This window comes from Antrostomus carolinensis, unplaced genomic scaffold, assembly GCF_000700745.2.
Source record: "Antrostomus carolinensis isolate BGI_N321 unplaced genomic scaffold, ASM70074v2 scaffold35611, whole genome shotgun sequence".
NCBI lineage: Eukaryota > Metazoa > Chordata > Aves > Caprimulgiformes > Caprimulgidae > Antrostomus > Antrostomus carolinensis.
Genome location: NW_010292588.1, coordinates 14,004 through 30,130, shown reverse-complemented (window position 1 = coordinate 30,130; position 16,127 = coordinate 14,004). Strand labels below are relative to the sequence as shown.

The following is a 16,127-nucleotide window of genomic DNA, read 5'->3' as shown; positions in this document are numbered from 1 at the left end:
GTCCTGCATCTCAATGTAGGCACAGAGTAAAGCTAAATATTACTACTAGAACAAAGCTTCTGGTGTTTGTCCCAGTGGAAACCTCATTTGAAGGTGACATGGTTGCAGACATGACTATATATGTAGAATCAAAATATTAGAAAAGAGAGAGCCCAGTCATGGGTTGAGTTTTTATGGCTAGCTGGTAGATAAAAATTTCTCACTTATTTTTAATACTAGTACATTTTGCATGGAAATCAAAGCTACAGAACCCACAGAACTTTAACGTATCAATATTTTCTGAGAGAAAAGCTTTTCTTAAGATTAAATTTTGTTGTCACTAAATTGAAATAGCACAATATATCACATTTACTGCAATTTAGAAGAAAACTATGGTTAAAAAAGTCTAGCAATAGCTATAGCAATCTTTCCCTTTTTCTCCTTTCTACAGTATTCTCACCAACCAAGAATTTTACATTCTGACGCTATTCAAAAAATAGCAGCTAACACAGATGTTTCCGAAATGTGGGAGAATGATTTGCGCCCTATCCTGATAGAAAGATACCCAGGATCTCCAGGAAATTACGTTGTACGACAGGTAAGACAACATTTCTTGAAAACCTCTAAGAACATCTTTTATATTTTGGTAGTGCCTTTAGTGACCACTAAAGGGACAGACACATTCCTTTCATTTGGTAGGACGAACTCTTTCATTGTTCAGGTCTAGACTGCATAAAGCCTACATGACACAGCTTGCACTTTAGCTGACATTATTTTCCAGGACTGTATAGCATGATAGAAAAAAAAACCCTATTATTTATTTAATTTTTTTAAAAATTAAAAAGCTCATCTCAGGTTTGGTACCCAAAGTGCAACATAACATTTGTCCTTTTCCTCACATGCACAGGCTTTTTGGCCAGTGGTTGAAACCCCCTGGGACCCTACACGGGGATGAAAGAAATAATACTCCTCCCCCCTCCCCCCCTTTTTTGGAGAGGTCCTGTGCTGTTACACTCCCCTGTAGTGTTGCCTCAGATGGGTGTTATCAACACGAACAGGGATCAGAGGGGCCCAAACTGGCAGGCAGGCTGGATGGTCGACATGACAAAGCACAGCACTGGTTTAAGGGCAGCACTAGCCTTCATCTACCCTTTAGGCAGTGACTCAGCAGCCCCAAGATACCCCTACCTACAGTAAGTTTATTTGCCACTCTGCAACTGGTCGACTGGAAAAATGCTGGTTTTTTATGCTTTGTATGTGCGTGCACACATGTGTCTCTTGATTTAGTTTTGTGGTTTCTCTAGTGATACCCTGGAGGGCAGCCAAATGGAAGGGGAAAAAGTGAGAAAAACTAAAAAATAGCTAAGCCTAGGCTAGAAAAGCACAAATCATACTCAAAACAGGATCATCCTGTTACAAGGTAACAGCACGTACTAAAGTAGAGCTCCACCAAAGGAAAAAGAGATGAGTCCCCCATTGTCAGAGCACACGGAGTTTGAAATGGATGATATTTATTTGTTAAGACACAGAAAATGCATCAGACTACTTTAAGGGAGAAGGCTAGTGCCAGTCACAGCTACTGAACACCGAAGAACTCCATCCAGGCTTATATATTCCTCTTAATCCATAACAGACACCCTTTGCTCAGCCTACAGATAGCAAAGAGACCATACGCCATAAAAGCTTTCAGAGGGTGACCACAAACAAAATGGAAGTTTGTTCTAGCACTAAAATTAATGGCAATATTCCCACTGACTTCACTAAGAGCAGGACAAGTCTTCAAAGTCTATTTTCTTTTTTCCCCTTAGAGGCTTTTCCTAATGTTTATTTAAAGAGAGAGGAATCTGCCTTGAAGAAGCACTCTAGGGACTCATAAAAATGAGTTGCTCAACAGAGATGGCCCTCTAGTAAGTTAGCCAGAACTCTGTACTAAGTATAACTGTGGTTGTTAAGAGGTGTTCTCTTTAGCCAGGAAGTTACCTAAAATGAATAATCTCTTTTATAATTTACTGTGTTCATTTTTATCTTTACATGAGCTACACTTACCCGATTTAGTTTTTAAAAGATTATTTTCAAGTGTTTAATTCTTTCTTTAATTTAAATGAATTGGAGACTGTCTCTTACAGCCCTGTAAACAACTTATGCAGCTTGAAAGGCAGAATTCTCATAGAAGTTAAAAAAAAAAACCAAGCAGCATTTTTTTATAATATTGCTGTGGCATCTGTGCGTGGTAATAGTCAAAACAGCCACAACAAGTTCTCTGTAGCCAGTTTTGACATTTAATTTAATGACACAACTGAGTTTAGATTCAAAGAGGTAAACATTACATCTATCCTGGTTATACCTGGAAAAAAACACTGGCCTGGAAACTTCAGAGATTAAGATCTTAATGTGTCATATTAATGAGCAATCATTCAAAGCACCCTCAGACTCCAAAGACAAGAGACAAAAGGGAGAAATGAAAAGCAAGCAAGCCAGTCAGAAGCTAAGATAGGAAAGATGTTGCTTACTTTATATAGTGACATTACATTTTTTGCTATAAAATTCATCTTTGAAAAATACCATGAACTTACAGAAATAAGTGCCACTATTAATTAGCTAATGACAGTCTGTCTGCAACATCTTTCTGAAGGCAAGCAATATTAATTATTTTTTTTTTTTAATTGCAGCACATCAAGCACCGTCTTCAAAGATTACAGGCTGGTTGGGAAATCGAAGAAGATACATTTCAGAGATACACACCATATGGATATCAAACATTTTCAAATATTATCAGTACTCTCAACCCCTCTGCAAAACGCCATCTAGTACTTGCTTGCCACTACGACTCAAAATTCTTTGGACAACAGTGGCAGGAGAGAGTGTTTGTAGGAGCAACTGATTCAGCTGTGCCTTGTGCTATGATACTGGAGCTGGCACGCGCCCTGGATAACAAGCTTCAATTAATCAAGGTAGTTTGCTTGTTTCATTTTAATTTGTTTTTGCAATAGCAACAGGCCTTAGGGCGCTTCCATGTTCTCTCCCACAGCCTGCGTGCCTGATCTGCTGATTGCTGTGTCTGTAATAAAACTCCCATTGACTTCAAGAAGAACAGAACAGAGATCTGTTATCTACTGCTTTAAACTACATTATCATATTAAAACTTCTTATGCAAAGGATGTTTATCTAAATATTATCTAATAAATATATACTATGTAAAAATAACAATTTATACATGAATAATACATGTTTCATAGACTCAGTGAGATATAATCCTACTTTCTATCTAAAAGGCACAGAACCCTACTCAGAAGCTCCTACTATATCCAGTAACATCCAGGGCCATTGACAAAGTTTTGTTGCTTTCTGAAATCTCTCAGTTGTATTCTGTTTTGGGAGACAGATGAACTAACAGCTGCACAGGGGAGTCACATTCATGTCCCTCTATCCCATAACAATTTCAAGCTTTTCTTCTTGTTTTCCTTTATCAATTTGAGTAGTTTATTTATGAAACAAGTGATGGCTGAGTACAGGAAAACAGTCATGTAATAGTATAATGCTATCAGTCTGTGTTGCCTATGCTATGAAAATCTGCTTCACAGTGCTGCCATTGCTAGGCACAAAAATCTGTTAATTCTACAAACTCTAAAAGCTCGTAGGATTACAGATTCATGGGTGCCATCTACTGGTTCAGGATACAGTATTTACAGAAAAATACTTCTCATACACTAACAGCTTTCACAGGAAAAGGTCCTCAAATGCTTTACAAAGTGTCAGGAATACACACAGCGCAGGTATTAAGATTATTTGTTGGCAGTTGTTTCTAGAAACTGATTTGGTGCCTTCTGACATCAGAAGATTTAAGAATTGTAAGATTAAGAATATGCTGATGTTTTTAACCACAAAACAAAACACTCCTGTAATACATATGCCTTCATTTAGAAGCTTCATTTAGAATAAATTTGCCTGATGGTTATTTATGGAATAGCCTACACACTGACTTAAAAATTGGAATTTTTTGCAAGTAATACATCATTTTTTGATTAAATTGTTTTATTGTGTAAGATGACAGCATTCTACAAAAGGCCATCTCAGTACTTTGCACAGGCTACCACTGGTACAGTCCGTTGACAAAATACACTTTGGGATCCATCTGCTCAATACATTAGCTATGACCTTTTTGCTCTGCTTGCAGTAGCATAACAGACTTTGTTATGTTTTCAGCCAAATCTATTTATACTTTGACTTGAAGCTGTGATTTTTATCTTGATGTTTCTCCAGTTAAAAAGAGTAAGTTTAAAATTAAAGGGCAAAGACATGTCTGTACACTATTCAGACCTGGTAATGTGTTAAACAGTAATAATAATAATAATAATTACAAATACTACTTTCTAAAATTCAAATGGCATTAATAGTTTCCTCCAGAATGTAAAGCAAAATGACTGCTATCAAAAGAGCTCTGTCCTGTGCAAAGGACAAAGGACAAAGCATTGCCATTAGAGAAATCCATATATCACTGTGAGCATAATCAATATCACTTTGCCTACGTGAGTGACATTTTATAGAAGCTTTCCACTACTGTTTATATTGGATCAGCTCCAGCTAGCTGGGAGTTGTAGCCCATACAGGACATGACTGTTGCTGGTGACCCCACCTTTTTAACCACATCATGAAATTTCACTTGAAGTAACATTAGTTCATAGAGGGGTTAAAATATTTATGGCAACTGCCAAGACTGCAGTTCCCAGAACTGTTCATAGAGCAGAACTGAACTGAGTTTAGCCATGGATTATTAGGAAACGCCACCAGCGCAAACAGGGCTTCAGTTAGCAAACACAGACAGAAGAAAGGCCCCTTCTACATTGGGATGAAATTTCACACAGATGTCTTTTATGATTAAATACATTAATCATACATATTCTCGGTTTTTAGTGCTGTGATATTTTTGGTTGTTGAAAGGGAAGGGCGTATCTACTCCACTCTCTGTGCTTTGGTTTAGGGTAAAGTTGCCTGGGTGGTTGCGAGTCCCTCTGAAGGAAAAAAAAAGGTCATTCTTCTCATGACTGACTGCTTTAAAATACATAATTCATTAACTTTAAAATAAATAATTCACCTCCACTAATGCACAACTGTAGCAGAGATATTACTCCTTTGTGGCACTATCAAGTAATAAGATTAGCACTCACATCAGGTGTTGTTGCTGACACGTCTTCTCATTATTTGAGATGATGTTTCTGCTACCTGGTTTTGCAGACCTGTCTCAACATACTCAGCCTATGCCCACTGAAGTCAGAAAATAAACCTTTAACCAGAACCAAAACGATACCAGACTGGAGAACGTGTCACTGTGCTAGATAAAGAATAATGACTGATCACTACCACTGTTACACCATAACGCGTATTTAACAGCCATGGGAGGTTTGCACAGGGTACCTGCTGATGTTGCTTATATGACTACAGCATTTGTCCTTTATTGAATATTCTGGCAGAATCAGTTATGTTACTTTTAACTTCTTCCAACAGACCAGCTCAACGTCAAGACCAGACCTTTCACTTCAGCTCATTTTTTTTGATGGTGAAGAAGCCTTTGTCCAGTGGTCCCCTTCCGATTCCCTGTATGGATCTCAACACTTAGCTCAAAAAATGGTATCTACTCCACATCCACCTGGTTCAACAATGACAAATCAGCTGCAGGGCATAGTAAGTGGCTTTCACCTCCCTAATGAGAAATAGTAAATTGCATTTTTTTACATATTTAATTAGTAAGTCATTGGGCAAACTTCCAAGAAACCATGAACACAACCAAAGTTAAAGAAACAGGCTTGTGGAAAATTTATGAGATGTGATAACACAGAGAGTTGGCAAGAGCTTTTCAGATGAACCTGCTTAGACCTTTTTCATGCAAGTATTATGAGGAGTCACAGAAAAATCAAAATACACTAATTTATTAGAATATAAACTAGGATACTCACCTTCTTCAAGAGAGAGAATTCAAAGCAATCAAGAAAGAGCACACACCATATCTGTCTATAAACACATCTCCCCTAGCTCAGCGCTAAGCTACAGCAAGCTCTCGGCTTCCCTGTGATTCCTACTGACATTCTAGTTGTCTGCTCCCTTCTCCCTGCTGCCTCCTAGTTTCCCTACTCACTGCTGAGACACTTTTCTTCTGTCACTGTATCTTGTGACTCATAAAATGTCTTTCCCTTGACAGACTTTGTTGTTCTCCAGGGAAGAAGCAATTTCCTCTTCTTTCTCCCCACCTACTATAGTTTTTCTTTTAAAGGGATATAACACACAAACTGCAAACAAAGAGATGCAGTCTCCTTCAGCTGGAGGAACAGAGAAACAGCCTGCCTTTTTCCTCCTCCGAAAGACAGCAAAATGCAACATACTGGAATTGGGTTCTGCTCATAAGTTTTCCTCAGGCATCATGGTAGAAAAGCCAAATCTTTGGCCAGAGCTATCAAAGACCTAGGCATGACCTATACCAAGGAACCAAGAGGTTTCATTGCTGCTGTTGATAGTGCTGAAGTAATGTTACGAATTCTATATTAAAAATTCTTTCTTCTGTAGGACCTGCTCATACTACTGGATTTAATTGGTGCACCAAACCCAGTCTTTCCCAATTATTTTCCAAACACTATTCGATGGTTTCAGAGGCTTCAAGCAATTGGTAAGGAGAGGGGCCTGGGCTTTTGATGAATTTGAAAATTTAGTGTGTAGTTTCTGAATGAATTAAGTCCTGTAAATCAGATTTTTAGATTGCTTTTCTGGTTTACAGTTATAATATTTAATAATGTAAATGTTAAATTTGATGCATCTTAAACCTATACTAAGATTTCAATATATAATTAATAAAATAACTGAGGAAGATTCTCAGACACTTGGAAAACCATGAAACAGATTCTGTTACTGATTGTCACTCTGCAGCTCTTGGGAACCACGTCACTTCTGTGTTTTAGTTCTCACTTCTGTAAAATGACAGTAACAACACCAATCTTGAGGTGTTCTAAGTAGTAAACAAATGCAAAAGACAGTCACCAACTCCCTTTTCTTCTTAGATGGAAAAAGCTTCCATGTGAGTAAAAAAATAATTCAAATGTGCTAACATGCTAACATGCCTCATATTGTCCAAAAGTTGTAATAATCACCTTCATTGTGAATTACAGAGCAAGAGCTACACAACATGAATCTGTTGAAGAACCATCTTGTTGAAAGGCAGTATTTCCAGACTACTTTACATCGAGGCTTGGTTGAAGATGACCACATTCCGTTTTTATTAAGAGGTACCGGAAGCTCTTATATTTTCAAGTATAAGTTCAGTATCAAATGCATCATTTAGTGAGTAAGCAAGTGCATATGATCGCATTTTTCAAGCTTACTGGCCCCACCTTGAGGCTTCCAAATCCAACTTTATGCAGGCCAAGAGTCACAGCTTAGAAAAACACACCCGAACAAGAGCAACAATAAAAGATACCCATTGTCATTTTGCACAAAAACAACTCAAATGGCACAGAGATAATGGAAATTTCTGTCAGCAGTAGTCTCCTACAAAGATAAGCAACTCTGATCCAGTGGGTATCACTACATATCACACTAGCCAGCTAGTTACTATTTCTAGGAGCAGTGAAAAACTCAAAGGTCTTATCTTCAAAGACTACAAAAATTGCTAAAGATCTGTTGTCCAAGTTCGGGTAATGCTCACTATTGCCTGTTTAGATTTGGAGGCACCAACTCCTGCAAAAACTCACATACTCAAATTAGACATCCTCATTCACTGAAGAGAACGGAGATATCACAGCTTGAGGGTTGCAAAAGATACATAGAGTAACCAGCAGAAATAGCAAGGGACACAATGTGCCTGAAATCCCTCCTGGAATTAGGCACAAACCTGAAACTGGGATTCCCTACCTAAGCATCTCTTCTGGCAGACACCTATGCCATGGCCTCCGACTGTGCTAATTCTTTTCCTTTGGGATACAACCAAAGAAAGGGAAAGCAGTTGTACTACTGCTGCCACCTTGTCAAGCTACAGGTCAGTGATTAAAGCACTTGTCCAAGGTCAAGATGTGGATTTGATGTCCTTCTTGCTTCAAGCACACAGCAGACCATCTTCAGAACTAAGGTGGGCCAAAGAAAGGTAGGAGATACAGTAAATTCTCCTGATTGAATTTGTCCACTGTACAGCAAGGCCTACAAGAGTCGTATTGCTAGAGAAGGGTTAACCAAAAAGGAATGTAACACAAGTTCAGTGAGGAGGGAGGTATCTTCATATCCAGCTCCTAATTTTACCATTGCTTATGCTCTGTTAACTACTGAGTAATGTAAAATGCAGGCACAGCTCTGGAATCAGGCACAAGAGCAGCTACACCTCCACTTCTAAGTGAGTGCTCTCTTCACTGAGCTATGGCTACTGTCTCCTGCTCAATGGCTCTTCAACTCCATGAATCTTTTTCACACCAAGGCAGGGCCCAGGTCCAACAAAACCAACACAGCCATCATATGCATGTCTGGTGATATCAGAGATCCTAAGTGGGAGAAGCTGATGGGGAAAACAATGTCTGCACCTCAAAACCTTTTCTAATAACGTGATTAACACTGAGTGAAAAAAACAGATCCCTTAGTGGTATGCAGCTGAAAAATGAGAAAGGAAAAGCAGGAAAACCGGAAAGAGGCTGGAAAGAAACAATGCTTCCCCCAAAAAGCAATCAGGAAGCAGAAGACTGACTTAACTCCTCTTTTACCTAAAAGTTGCAGTATGTAAACATGGCTTGACATACATATACACACACACACAAACATACAGTTACACAGATCCTTTCAAGTGGAAGTTCTTTTACCTGAGGATAACAGTGATTCTATTTAACAGAGTAAAAATACAGACACCCTATTTTACCATTTATGGAGAGGACTAAAAAAATGCTTCAAAAAGTGCTCAATCTTAACACTGTCACAAGAACATGGTAATCAGTTTTCAGTCTGGGGAGCTGCAGTGGTTTCTCTGCCCTTCTGTAGCTCCTAAACACAGTATCAAAAACTACAATGCAAAAGGTCTCTAAAAGAAAAAGCAAGTATCACAGTTAAAACTCCTAGCTACAGATGCCTTAAAAAACCAAAACCAAAACCAAAACAAGGTTAAAGTACTCAAAGGAAACGAAGGTGCCAATTTTAGGTAGCACACAATGAAATGGATGGGCTGCAGTCATGGGCTTCAAAAAAAGAGAAGGTAAAAGGAAGCTGAAGTGACCCACACTCCTCTAAAAAGTAAGCTTATTGAGTAGTGACCTCACTGTATTACTAAATGGCAACGTATCAGTTGCCTTAACAGAACACCTCTAATATTTCTTCTACAAATTTCTCTTTCCTCCTTTTAGGGGTTCCAGTTCTACACCTGATTCCATCCCCTTTTCCTGCAGTATGGCATACCATGGAGGATACAGAAGAAAACCTCGACGAGACCACTATTGACAATCTCAGCAAAATCCTGCAAGTGTTTGTACTGGAATATCTACACCTGTGACAGACAAAATGGCAACAAATCCTACTCCATTCTAAGTACTGTTTGCCCACCTTCACATTTGCAATTTAATGGCATTGGAGAGCACTACAGCGAAGAAAAATACAATGATAGCTCTTGCTAGACTGAGTATTGATTCAGCTGTTCCTGGGCCCATGTTCCATGTAGCATTAAATAAGAATTAGTTCCAGCCTAGAAAGAATTTGATCTTTCTGTGTCTTACCTCTGAATAAAAAAAAAACCCAGAATTCTTCCAGATTGTTATCACTGTTCTATGTGACATATTAAGATCCCAGGAGAGAATGCCTCCCAACTTTAGTGTTAACTACAGTTTTTACAAGGTGTGACCAACTTTTGCAGTGCTCAGCAATGGGAATTCATACCACACTATCGAAAGAGGCAAAAATCACATTAGAACAAACTTCTGCTTTGGGTTGAACTAAACCACCTCATCCAGAAATGAGTTGCTAGAACTCCTGACACACAGAAGGGTTTTTTAATCTTCTCTGCTCCCTCTCCTCCTTCCCTTACAAGGAGAGCTGCAAGGGCTCTTGTCCACAGACAGCAGGCCACCAGGAAACAGAAAAACAACCCAAATACAGTTTTATCCCTGTCGCTAGGTAACTTTTTGATAGAGAAGGGTGGTGGGGAGATGGAAGGAAGGTATGTGGGGGTTTCCATCATGCTTTGACTGCAACAGAGCAGATACAAACAGAAGAGCAGATGGTGTGTGGGAGCAGCGCCCCAGCACACGCTATTCATTCATGTGAGAATCATTCACAATTTGACCCAAAATAAAAAACAAAATACCTGCTGTTTTTAATACAGATTATATCAGGAGCAGTCATACTAGAAAAGCAACCACTTTGGAAACTATAGTTTTATATAAAAAATATTTTAAAGGCAAAGCACTATCTATCAGGAGTAAAATAAGTTTGAGAGTCAGAAGCAAGAAGACAGTTTAAGCATCAAAAAGTAAGGACAAGCCATAGCCTGTATCAGAAAAAGATACTCCCCGGTTTAAGAACTCTGTGCTTTTACATTCCTTACTGGAATTATTCAATAAATTTAGTATAACACTTTGGCAAAAATGCAGTCTGGAATGTGCGTACCCCTCAAATTCCCTAAAGCTTGATGCATTTACCTACAAGTGAGGCGATCCTACACAATCACAGTTGGAACAAGTTAAGGGAGTAGCAATGCCAAATCCTCTGGCAGACAGACAGGAGAGCGACTACCGGTTCTCTTTTGTTCTCTAGCTGGGCAGCATTCCTGTCACTAGGAATGAAAACGATATGAATTAGCAATTCTTATTCACCACATTTCAAAGAAACATTTAGATTGTGACCACCTATCAGCAAAATACAATTAGAAAAGACAAAATGCAGGAAAAATGCTTTCTGTAGAATTAGTACAAGGACCCCGGTCTACACTGGTAGCAGACCCAGCAAAACAGTTCTGAAGTTTCACACATCTGCTCATTGAGATTGAAGTATCACCCGAGAGCATCACTTAAACAATCAATCAATATATATAAAGATAACTATAAAATCTTGTACACAAATTACCACTTTTTCCTTGTCATTTAAGGATGATACTGATTTTATTTTCCTCATATAAAAGGAGACATTTTACTCTGTGCTGATTTAACAAATATTCTTAATATATTCATAACAATAAAGCAGCTAAAAAGCTGTTCTGCTCTCTAGAAGAATCTTTATCATCTGCACATATGATATATATTGTAAACAATCACTCCAAAAATAATTTTGTTAAAGTGATTATATTGCACTCAGAATTCTGGGATTCTCATTCTCCCTTCTCATTTTAAATCAGAGATCAGCTTCATTTTTTAATAAAATGGAGCTTTAATTTTCTACTAAAAACAAGTAGGCATGCAATCAATATAATACAATGTATTTAAAGTGTCAGAAAAAGGACAAGGGTTCGGTTATGAAATTGGAGTAAGGAACAATTCTCAAATAGGCCACATGAGAGTAGTATATTGTAAACATTCTGCTGGCTCTAAGGTGTTGCAGATGCTGTAGAGACGGCAGTCTAGTTCAGCACCCAGGAGGTACAGAGAATCGAGTGTTCTGTACTTCAGTCAACTTCCATCCAGCAATGGCACATGTAATACACTACACATGAAGACAGAGCAATGAAACAAAGGTGATTACTGAGCTAAGACTGACCTCACAGAAACATTGCTAATCGCTACAAGTTCATTGCACTCTTTAAACCCAAGTTTTCCAGGCCATTACATTTTCTAACACAGCAATGAAACTGTTACTCCTGCTGCAAATGAAGTACAGAACTAGATTCCCTACTCATAGCTTACATGGACTGTACACCAGTGGCAGTGTGGACGCTAACCTCAGCCTAAGACATCCTGGCAAGATACCATCACGCAGAAGGTCACCTTGCTTTGTTTGCAAGAGTGACACCCTCCCTCCTCCATGCATCTGATCAAGAAACACAGGCAGTGGAGGCGGGGTGGGGGGGGAGAAGCAATGTCCTTATGCAGAAAAAGAAATCCTCAGCCACTGTGAAGAGGCCACAGATCTTGAAAATTCAAATGAAGGCTGCTTTTTCTCAACTCAGTCCTACAAAAGAAAGATTTCTCTATTGAACCCATTATCTTCAGGTAACATTAATATCTTTGGAGTCCCTGAGATACTACAGCTTCATATAACCACCCTGGACAAATGGAGAGACTGACTTAGTATACAGGTTAACAAGGTGGAAGCCAATATATAGCACCCTGAGTTGCAAGTGAAACAACAGGAATGGGCAACCCATTCCTCAACAGCCAAGAGATGCAGAGGAGGCATTGGCCAGGGAATTAAAAGACACATACTGCACACAAGAACAGGAAAAAAAAATTAAGTATTTCTAAAAGGCCTTTCCCTGTTATCAGAGCAGTGAAGAAAAAGACAGCAGTCAGAGGGAAGAGCTCTCTGAGAAAGGCCTTGAAGAAATATGGGCTTCTAGATGTACAGTAGAACGATAATGCAAAAGCAGAGACACGTTAGGCAGTCTTGTTCCAAGTGTGCCCCAAAGGTTAAGCACTCCAGCAACGACTTGAAGAACTGTCAGTGATCACTGACCTGTACTCTGGATATAAACCAGGCATATAAATAGATATTCTTTCCCCTGAAACTACAGAAAAAAATACAAAGAGGGAAAATACAAAGTCACAATTGAATCAGAGAATACTTTCCATGGTCAAAAATGAAATACTGGCTTCAGAAACAATACAGCCAACGGCTCTGTATCTTAAGTAGGGTTAATTGTAAAAAAGAGGTGCTTGTAAAATCTTCAGTTTGAAATCTTTTATTTCCCAGGATATTGCTAAATAATTTTGCAGTTAAACCAAAAAGGAAGGAATATCAGAGATCAATATGGAATACTTACAACTAGAAAATGGTTGCTGAACCATCTGAATTTCTACAAAAGCATCAATAAAAATGTAAAAACACGGTCTCACAAAATTAATTAGAATCTGAAATGCCAGATTGTCTTCACAATGGCCACAATATGAATATTGATGGAATTTTGCAACCAAGAACTAATTGTGACTTTGACAAAAGATGGCTCAATCAAAACATCTCTAAAACCTGGGATTTTTATTTCTGCAATTTCCTATTCTCCCAGCTATTCAGCATTCACTAAGCAAATCTCATTAGGGAAAAAAAAATGCTACCTGGTCAGAATTTTACTTTCTTATGGAGTTGTGCTATATCTCAATACATTCTTGGGAAAATAAAGAAAAGTGAATAAAAAGCTGAATAGAAACAGACGCTCTATAAAAACTACCTGTAAAGTATCATAAAGCTGGAAAATATTTGTGGCATTACACAGGCTACTGCTGATGCAAAGAAACAAACTGCAGTTTAACCATTTAATGAATACGAACAATGCACTTGTTCCCAGCCATTTAGAATGATCTGACATTCCAAATGTTTATAAAAATTGGGTAATAAAAGAATTAAGTCAATACCCTTAAGTACAATAAATAATGGTGTTTATTATGGTCGGGGATGACCACGAGCGTTTGTTCCATATCTGGTTGGGACATTTGTAAAACCAGTTCTGAATCCTTGAGTTGCTCCCGTTCCTGGTATTCCAAATCCTTGATTGAGTACGCTGCTGTAGGGTGTGGATCCATGATTGAAGCCCAATCCATAGGGCCTTGTCTGAGTGTTTAGAAGGATGACTGGACTCACATTTTCCCCTGGTGCATTAAAAGAAAATTCTGGCGGTGGGCTGCTGGGCTTAGCTGGAGTGGATGTAACAGGGTCCAAATTATCAGCAGCTTTCAAAGATGGCATTGGAATAATGTGATGATCCGAAAGGTTCAAAATATTGTTTGCAATAGGCACAGATGATAAGGTAGGTCTGATCCAGTCATCTTTGAAAATCTGAACAGTCAAGGTAGAGACCAACGTGTATAATCTGTTAGTGACATGGGCAAGTACCATTTGTTCATTTGCATCTCTCCGAATTCGGACATGTACTGATCCAGCCTAGAAAGTGAGAAAAATAAGTTAGCTGTTAACTGTCACTTCAGTAAAGATTCTCCACATGCATTCAAGAAGAGGTAAGTTAACGTGCAGAGAATTGTGCAAAGACCTGTCGCAGTGGAGACTACTGACTAAATTGAGACACTTATTAAATAATTCCATAATTAGGATACATTCTGATCTTTCATTAATGTATCAAGACCATCAGTCAGGAAAAGCGAGTCTTCAAATCAAACTGTAAAATACAAGTGATGGCAGGAAAGGAAAGGCAACAGCTGGGCAAAAAAGTGGCCCAAAGGAAGAACAAAATGAGGACAAACTCCATATGCCAAACTTGGGGAAAAGTGTCATCACTGTGCTGCTGGAAGAGGCAAGAAGACAACACACATGGCAGACACGCTCAAGTCGGGACCATTAGCAAGAACAGAGGCAATGACCCTTGTGGAACTCAGACCAGCTTCTCCTGGACGTGCATATAACTGCAGGCTGCCCCTGCCTTCCTCTCAGTAACACCATCTCCTTAACTTTGAACTGCTGCAGAAGAGAACAGGGCACAAAACAAAGCCCCTCACGTGCTTTTTCAGTTCATATTTAATAAAGAACATGGTTCTCATCTTGTGCTATATAAGCCATTTTTACATTAGATGGTGCAGCTGAAACATATCCAGGTCTCAGGAATGCAGTCTGGAAGGCACCAATGGGTAAATATGCATACAAAGGTTTTGTAAATAACTGTGATCAATCCAACAATGCTGTGATACAGTATTTTGGGTGGCAGAATAGCAAACTGAAAGCTACTTTCACATCAGCAAGTCAGAGCTGCTGCCTTTTTCTTTTTTTTTTTAAGAAGGGTAGCATACTGAAAGAATTCAGGAGTAAAGAAAAATTCAGAAAGTCTTAATTTTCTGGCTGTCACAACATGCTTGCATCAGCTCAGGAATAACCGAGTTCTGCATGATCACTGTATCACAAAAAAGCCTTCATTTCTTTCAGCTTACAGAATATCAGTACATAACTGTAGTTGTTTTTTCCCACCCCTTCCCCTAGGAATGCTGAAAACATCCAACTCTACTGTAGACCTTTGGTATCTAAAGGTTCACAGCTTTCTTTTTCCCCTCCTCTGAGACAATTTACTTTAACATACCATTTGAAAAAATGTATATTCTATTGGCAGTGAAGAAAACCTCAAAGTACAAAAGAAATTCTACAGTTGCAGAACGCACACTTTAATCCAGGGCTGCGATGTACATAAATAGTATTAATCAATAACAAAGCTTTAAAAAATAAAAGGGCCAGGGGAAGATAAGATCTTGTTCTTGGCTGAACAAGAGACAGACTGGTGGAGCCAGGCTCTGTCCTCCTTGAAACAGAAATGGGAGCATCCAACAGAAAGTACCCAGGACCAAGGGGTGTCTGTATCCTGCCTGTCAGGCAGAAGCCAAAATGGAAGAGTGAATGGAAGCAAGTTCAAGGTCAGGGCAGCAGACAGACTCCCTCCTTGCCCACCTCACCCCTGCTGGTGCCTCTGAACAACAGGTATGAGGCTCTGGTTGAGGAAGGACAGTCAAATGAGGATGTGGATGACGGGCAATCTATACCAGAGGGGTCTCCACAGTCAGAAAAGCCTACCACCCATATTGCAACCACATCCACAAAGAAGAAAAGAAGGGTTATCGTTGTAGGTGACTCTGTTTTGAGGGGAACAGAGGGTCCAATATGCCGAGTAGACCCTACTCACAGGGAGGTCTGCTGCCTCGCCAGAGCCTGGGTTAAGGACGTCACTAGGAAACTTCCTGGCTTGGTAAGGTCCACAGATGACTACCCACTACTGATTTTCCAGGTGGGCAGTGAGGAAGCTGCAACTTGTAGTCTGTGAGCAATCAAGAGACTTCAGGGCCTTGGGACAGTTAGTGAGAGAATCTGGGGTGCAGGTTGTTTTTTCTTCTCTCCTTCCAGTTGCAAGCAGTGACATTGGAAGGAACAGAAGGATACAATCTATAAACACATGGCTTTGTGGCTGGTGTCACCGGCAAAATTTTGGGTTTTTTGATAATGGGATGACCTACATGGCACCAGGTATGCTGGCATCAAACTGGAGACACCTTTCTTGAAGGGGAAGAGCG

At 39.2% G+C, this 16,127-nt stretch overlaps 2 protein-coding genes across 3 annotated transcripts in view; one reads left to right on the top strand and one right to left on the bottom strand.

Annotated features, from left to right (window-relative positions):
- Nucleotides 1–421: 421 nt before the first annotated feature.
- On the top strand, nucleotides 422–9,576 carry QPCT (glutaminyl-peptide cyclotransferase). The gene is made up of 6 exons (XM_010177027.2): nucleotides 422–577; nucleotides 2,649–2,930; nucleotides 5,482–5,658; nucleotides 6,535–6,634; nucleotides 7,131–7,247; nucleotides 9,336–9,576. Exons 1-6 carry the CDS (start codon nucleotides 503–505, stop codon nucleotides 9,479–9,481), a joined length of 897 nt encoding a protein of 298 aa, XP_010175329.1. The 5' UTR covers nucleotides 422–502; the 3' UTR covers nucleotides 9,482–9,576.
- Nucleotides 9,577–12,801: 3,225 nt separating this feature from the next.
- SLC30A6 (solute carrier family 30 member 6) overlaps nucleotides 12,802–16,127 on the bottom strand; it is a 15,525-nt gene continuing 12,199 nt past the window's right edge. The window contains exon 13 of one of the 2 annotated variants that reach the window (XM_010177028.2): nucleotides 12,802–14,007. In XM_010177028.2, coding sequence (XP_010175330.2) covers nucleotides 13,510–14,007 — 498 coding nt within the window. In that variant the 3' untranslated portion in view covers nucleotides 12,802–13,509. The remainder of the gene's footprint in view (nucleotides 14,008–16,127) is intronic. The other variant, XM_029087233.1, reaches the window with a different exon arrangement.